Source organism: Notolepis coatsorum, assembly GCF_963971535.1.
Source record: "Notolepis coatsorum genome assembly, contig: SCAFFOLD_1414, whole genome shotgun sequence".
Lineage (NCBI taxonomy): Eukaryota > Metazoa > Chordata > Actinopteri > Aulopiformes > Paralepididae > Notolepis > Notolepis coatsorum.
In genome coordinates this window covers 1-7,429 of record NW_028174780.1, presented here as the reverse complement: position 1 = coordinate 7,429, position 7,429 = coordinate 1, and the positions used below count along the sequence as shown (strand labels likewise).

The window sequence follows — 7,429 nt, the reverse complement described above, 5'->3', positions numbered from 1 at the left end:
AACATTTACGGAGGAGAATCCCTCGTGTTACTGCTGTGGGGGGGGTGGGAAGCAGATTCCACCTGGATTCCGTCTAAAAACGACCTGCAGCTTTCCTACGAGCACGTGAGCTGACCTCCTGATGTACCCCCCACACCCCCAGAGGGCCAGGACCTTCTGAGCTGACCTCCTGATGTACCCCCCACACCCCCAGAGGGCCAGGACCTTCTGAGCTGACCTCCTGATGTACCCCCCACACCCCCAGAGGGCCAGGACCTTCTGAGCTGACCTCCTGATGGACCCACACACCCAGAGGGCCAGGACCTTCTGAGCTGACCTCCTGATGTACCCCCCACACCCCCAGAGGGCCAGGACCTTCTGAGCTGACCTCCTGATGGACCCACACACCCAGAGGGCCAGGACCTTCTGAGCTGACCTCCTGATGGACCCACCACACCCAGAGGGCCAGGACCTTCTGAGCTGACCTCCTGATGGACCCACACACCCAGAGGGCCCGGTCCTTCTGAGCTGACCTCCTGATGGACCCACACACCCAGAGGGCCCGGTCCTTCTGAGCTGACCTCCTGATGGACCCACACACCCAGAGGGCCCGGTCCTTCTGAGCTGACCTCCTGATGTACCCACCACACACCCAGAGGTGCAGGACCTTCTGAGCTGCTCTGCTGCAGGAGAGAGAGTGAGACTTGGACTAAATCCAATCATATATCCAGGAGTCTGCAACCGGGAGGATTATTCATGTTTTTTTTTTTACGTTCACACACAAACACACAAACAAACAAACACACAGCCCTTGTGCTGGTGGTGAGAGAGACTGGATCTACAGTATATAACCACACACTCAATCAATCAATCAATCAATCAATCAATCAATCAATCAATCAATCCCTAATCCATGGTTGGGTTATTCTGGGTCATCAACAACCCTAGCAGTGTTGTTTACTAGTAATCAATTTGTTTCCAAAGTGGGTGACTGTACAGACGAACAGACACGGTCAAATATGTTACAATGAAACAATGTTATAATGAAACTGTTACAATGAAACAATGAAACTGTCACAATGAAACAATGAAACAATGAAACAATGAAACTGTCACAATGAAACAATGAAACAATGAAACAATGAAACTATGTCACAATGAAACTATGTCACAATGAAACTATGTCACAATGAAACTATGTCACAATGAAACTATGTCACAATGAAACTATGTCACAATGAAACAATGTTACAATGTCACAATGAAACTGTCACAATGAAACAATGAAACAATGTCACAATGAAACAATGTTACAATGAAACAATGTTACAATGAAACTATGTTACAATGAAACAATGTTACAATGTCACAATGAAACTGTCACAATGAAACAATGAAACAATGTTACAATGAAACAATGTTACAATGAAACAATGTTACAATGAAACAATGTTACAATGAAACTGTTACAATGAAACTATGAAACAATGTTACAATGAAACAATGTCACAATGAAACAATGTCACAATGAAACAATGTCACAATGAAACTGTTACAATGTTACAATGAAAGAGTGTTACACGGGCAGACAGAACAGCTCTCGGAGTGACTCACAGCGGACGTACTAACACCAATATACAAGGTAACTGTCAAGAGCACTGTCCCTCTCTCCCTTTTCATTCATATATGGAACATTTATTGGTCCGATCGTCTATTTTTTTCTTCTGAATGTACATACTGTATACAGTATAATCTATGTTTATGTACCTTTTAAACGTACGTACGTACGTACGTACGTGTGTGTGTGTGTGTGTGCGTGCGTGCGCGTGTGTGTGTGTTTTTTTTGCATTCTATGTTCCAGTTACTGGATGCTTATTTTGGCTTTAAGCAATGAAACGCTCGTCCGGACAGTGAGTTTGTATTAAAATAGGGTCTCTCTTTTCCCCGGCGCTCCACAAACTCAATTCCTTCACAGTTTGCTTCAGTGACCACCTGTTTTCCAAGTCCTTTTTTTTTTTGACCCCATATATATATATTATATTATAAAAAAATAAGTTATTGCGCATCCAAAAAAAGTGCATCGTATTTTTTTGAAAAATATCTCTTTTGTTTCTTTATATTTTTCCACTTTTCTTCCTGAATCTTTTGCCCGACGACGGAACGGGACGTGACTCCGCCTCCTCCGTGTCATCCTCCAATCGTACCACACGTCAGTTATGGGAGGAGGGTGGGGAGGGAGGGGGGTGAAGAGGCGACGGGGGGGGGGGGGGTGGAGGATCGCTACCCAATCACCATGGGAACGTCGTCCGAGAAGCCGCTGATCATGGGAGCATCTTCGTCATCGTCACCTTGAGAGAGAAGGAGGAAGGGGATTTAATATAATGATCCCTGGCTGGGTGTAGCCCCGGGTTCCCACAGACATTGCAACATTTTATTCAAGGACTTTCAAGTACTTTTCCAAGCAATACAATTCACTTTTCTTTTTTTTCTTTTTTTTTCTTATCTTTCTTCCCCTCCTTTTTCCCGATTTTTCTCCCATCCCACCCTTCCTGGTTGTTGCGTACTTTCCCCTACTGTTGGTCCGGGAGACCGGAGACTGTCACATGCTTTCCTCCGACGCATGTGCAGCCTGGGGCAGGCCAACCTGGCCGCGCAGGCTCTCACCGGGGAGAGTGTAGCGTGTGGGAGGCCACACTATCTCTCCTCAGTTCCAACCCTCGCTGAGCAGGCGCCCCGACCGAACTGTAGGGGTCGCTGTCCACAACGCCCAGGACCCACCCTTCAGCTTCCCACCCCCTGATACGGCCAATTGTATCAGTGTGAGAGGCCAGCCAAGCTGATAGCAACGCCGGGAGCTGGATTCGAATAGGCGAATCCTAGTGTCTCCCGGTGTTGGTGACGAACGTAATCTCCGTGCGCCACCTGCCCCCCTACAATTCACTTTTAAATGCTGTTTTTTTATAGTAAAAAAAATCTGATCCAATATTTATGGCTTAAAACCAATTTCCGACAGTTACTTTAAATAAAAAATTTCAATTTCTTGATTCAGATTTTTTTTTTAATCATCGATGAACAAAACTTTCAATGCGAATGGTTGATTTGAATTTCAAGGACCTTTTAAGCACCTTGTTAAAAATGGGCTGTTTTCAAGGAATTCCAGGCCTCGACTTTTTTGGGTTAAAAATCAAGCACTTTAAGCACTTTTAAGGACCTTGTGCAAACCCTGGTAGCCTACACGTATTATTATTATTACACCATTTTCTTTTTCTTTTCATTAACACATTGGGTGCCAACAACGAGAAATCTCATTGTTGGCCGCCATGCGTTGAGTGTCAATGACGAGAAATCTCGTTATCTAATCGTTATTTCTTTTATTAGCGATATCCATTCATTTTTCATCCATCCAGCCTGCCTGTACGTTAATGCCAAGCAAGCAGTGCAAAAATGCTTCCGCATTCGTCACCGCACGCTAGTGCGGTAAAGCGCCCTTCTTTTCAGACAAATGCTACCGTGCGTGCACCGGCGGCGGCGTGCTCGCTCAGGTGCGTGCGTGCGCCGGCGTGCTCGCGCGAGGTGCCCGCGCATGCGCAGATCCCGCCTTGGTTGGAGCTCAATATATATAAGTCACCGCCTCTTATTCACTATCTGGCACTAGCTCAATTGGCAAGGACACATGGCTGTGGATCCTATGGCTTGTTTGCTGGCGAGTTCGAATCCCATCGAAAATATTTTTTAACGTGATTTTTTTTTAACGTGTATTCTTTCGCCGGTTAAGGTTAGGCATTGTTTCGGAGTTGGTTAAGGTTAGAACGGTTAAGTTTAGGCGCTGTTAAGGAGCTGGTTAAGGTTAGAGTTTGTCAAAGAGAATGGCAATATAATTTCTATGGTTAAGGTTAGGCATTGTTTCGGAGTTGGTTAAGGTTAGAACGGTTAAGTTTAGGCGTTGTTAAGGAGCTGGTTAAGGTTAGAGTTTGTCAAAGAGAATGGCAATAGACAGCCTATTTCCGCGCGACCTGGGCGCTGGGCGGCGGAAAATGAAAGGCGCATTACTGCATGCCACTACGGTAAGTTTTTGCACTGCTTGCTTGGCATAAAGCTACACGCATCCAGCCTCACGTTATCATTGGGACTGGCTCTGAGCTCGAAAAGGGCAAATACCGCCCCCTATCGTCTCCCGGATGGTATTGCACCCATTGGAATGGAGTCGATGGGAATGCATCAGAAAAAAAAACTCCGGGCTCCACATTTGACGTCTGAGCCATGGAACCTGAGACTATTGCATCCACTGAGGGAACGGGAAGAAGCGTCGATTATGTGTTTCGAGGTATAACGTTGGATCAATAAACACAATCGATATTTGGAATAGCGATCAGGAATTGGATTAATCTTTTTGCAGAACATCTGATCTGAGGTAAGGACTTTATTTGACCAGTATTGGGTTTTCACAGCGTTCACAACGTGTCTCCAGTGTGTGTGTACAGTGTGTGAGTAACGTTAGCGCCAGGCACGGCATAGATAATAGATTTTTCAGCCCGCTTCTCTAGCGTGCATAAGTACACATATACTATCGATAATCTAGCGTTTATTTGAAAACGATTCATAAATAAACCATCCAGCTGAGGGCGCCACAGAGCCTGGACTCTTTTAAAGCAACGCCTGAAAACCTACCCGTTTCCAAAAAGGCCTTCGATTGTTAGCTTTTCATTTCAATTTTCTTGCGCTGTTGTTTTTAAATTGTCTGTTTATACCATGTTTTTAATTAACTATGTTCTATTTTTATCTTATTTTTATTCTGTATTTTATTTTATTTGTTTTTACTAATAACTTTTATTATTTTTTTAACTATGTTCTAACCAGGGGCGGAGCTAGGGGGTGGCTACCTGGGCTCAAGCCCCGGATGTATTCTGAAAAGCCCCGAATCTATTTAAATTTTTTTTTTTTTTTTTTTTTTTACAATTCATCATTGTTACATGAAAATGTGTTTGCACCAGATTTAGCAGAAGCTAATTTCCATCTGTGGTCTATCCAGCTGCTAACTGTATTTGAGTGAGTTAAGTCTTGGTTTTATGGTAGACTCAGACCTAAGCTTTAAATCACAATCAACAAGTTGACAAAAACTTAATTCTTCCACCTTAGAAAAACATAGCTAAAGTACGGCCATTTATAAATCAAAAGGACGCTGAAAACCAGATCCATGCCTTTATCTCAAGCCAACTCGACTACTGTAATGCATTCCTTACCGGCCTCCCGAAAAAATACGATGATAACTATTTTATTGCAATGCACTATTGCATTATTTTATTCTATTTTACTAACTATTTTATTGCACTGCACTATTTTACTTTGTATCAGTGAATCATAGACGCCTGGCCATAAGAGCATTCGGAGCATCTCTGCTCTCCCACTATTGAACTTGGGGGAGCAAAGGTATGATCTTGCTCCACCACTTTTTGATTATATGGAAAATATGATATATCCCCCCCCAATATATAAATCTAACCATAACTACGTTATGGTTAACTGAGTTTTATAGTGAAAAGAGCAGCTTTATTGGTCAAGATTGAAGGCTATATATTGCAGGAAATTGCACGTACAGGTTCATTAAATTCAAAAAAATCTGTCGTGGAGGGGGTCGTGCCTGAGCCCCTCCAAACCACCCATTGCCTGCCAAAAAAAATAAAAAATAATAATAAAAAAAAAGTTAAAAAAAAAAAATAAAAAAAAAAGGGGGGCCCATCTGGGCTAAGCCCCGGATCTCCTACAATCCTAAATCCGCCCCTGGTTCTAACCCTGTAGTGTAGCACTTTGGGATCCCAGCGGACAAAAAGTGCATATTACAAATGCAATCTATTATTATTATTATTATTATTATTATTATTATTATTATTATTATTATTATTATTATTATTATTATTATTATTATTATTATTATTAACTCTTTCACTGCCACACGACAGAAGGTTAACCCTTTACTATCACACAACCGACGGCGATGCTCCATCATTAGCATCATTAGCTCCGCATCCGCGGAGCTAATGATGCTAATGATGGAGCATCGCCGTCGGTTGTGTGATAGTAAAGGGTTAGGGTTAGACGTGAGGCGGGCAGAGGGCTCACCCAGCTCGTCGCTGGAGGAGAAGATGGCGCTGCCCAGGCGGGAGTTGTAGTGGGAGTTGGCGAAGGCGGTGAAGTTGTTCTGCAGCCGGCGGTGCCGCAGGTAGAGCGCCACCAGGCCGCCACACACGCCGAGCAGCAGCAGGAAGAGCACGGGCACCACCACGGCAGCCATGTCCCCCCCCGCCTGGCCCCCCCCCTCGCCCTCGCTGCTGCTGCTGCTGCTGCTGTGGGAGGCGTCGCTGGTGCCTGGAGGGGAGAGGGGGGGTGGGGGGGGGGGGGGGGGGAGGGAGGGAGGGAGGGGGAGGAGGGGGAGGGAGGAGGGGAGGGGGAGGGAGGAGGGGAGGGAGGGGGGAGGGAGGGGGGGAGGGAGGAGGGGAGGGAGAGAGGAGGGGGAGGAGGGAGGAGGGGGAGGGAGGAGGGGAGGGAGGGAGGGAGGGAGGGAGGGAGGGGAGGGGAGGAGGGGGGGAGGGAGGATGGGGAGGGAGGAGGGGGGGGGGGAGGGGAGGGAGGGAGGGAGGAGGGAGGAGGGGGAGGGAGGAGGGGAGGGAGGGAGGGAGGGAGGGAGGGAGGGGGAGGGGAGAGGGGGGGAGGGAGGATGGGGAGGGAGGAGGGGGGGGGGGAGGGGGGAGGGAGGGAGGATGGGGAGGGGGGGAGGAGGAGGGGAGGGAGGGTAGGGAGGAGGGGAGGGGAGGGGGAGGGAGGATGGGGAGGGGGGAGGGGGGAGGGAGGGAGGGAGGGAGGATGGGGAGGGGGGAGGGAGGGAGGAGGGGGGAGGGAGAATGGGGAGGGAGGGGAGGGAGGACACAGAGGACCTTTACATTTAGTCATTTAGCAGAACGCTTCTATGCAAGGAGGCCTGAATACTTTCTACAACGGAGTTCGGCGATTTGCGAATCTGATTGGCCAGTGTCATTTCTGGTCATGTGACATGTACGCCCAATCGTGGGACCGCAAGTTTCTACACTGGTTAGGCTTAGGCGCTCGTTCAAAGTCGGTTAGGGTTAGGGTTAGGCGATAGAACGCCAGGTGCTTTGCAGGCTGTTTGACGCGGAAATGGTCAAAGACACAGCTCGTCACGCTATTGGGCGCACATGTCACATGACCAGAAACGTCAGTGGCCAATCAGATTCGCAAATCGCCGAACTCCGCTGTAGAAAATATAGACGCATCTAGGAGGGCGACAGTGTGGCTCGGGAGGTAGAGCGGTCGTCTGGTAATCCGGAGGGTTCCCAGGTTCGATTCCCACTCCTCCCCGGCAGCGAGTCGAAGTGTCCTTGAGCAAGACGCTTAACCCCTAACTGCTCCCAGGATGAGCAGGTTGGCACCTTGTGTG

At 47.3% G+C, this 7,429-nt stretch overlaps 1 protein-coding gene across 1 annotated transcript; it reads right to left on the bottom strand.

Moving 5' to 3' along the window:
• Window positions 1-1,513: 1,513 nt before the first annotated feature.
• Window positions 1,514-6,342, bottom strand: LOC311247471 (sortilin-related receptor-like; the record flags this gene model as incomplete). Its single annotated transcript, XM_084338511.1, has 2 exons — window positions 1,514-2,327; window positions 6,097-6,342. Coding segments are annotated over 2 exons (314 nt in total), but the record flags the coding sequence as incomplete, so codon positions are not given.
• Window positions 6,343-7,429: the final 1,087 nt, after the last annotated feature.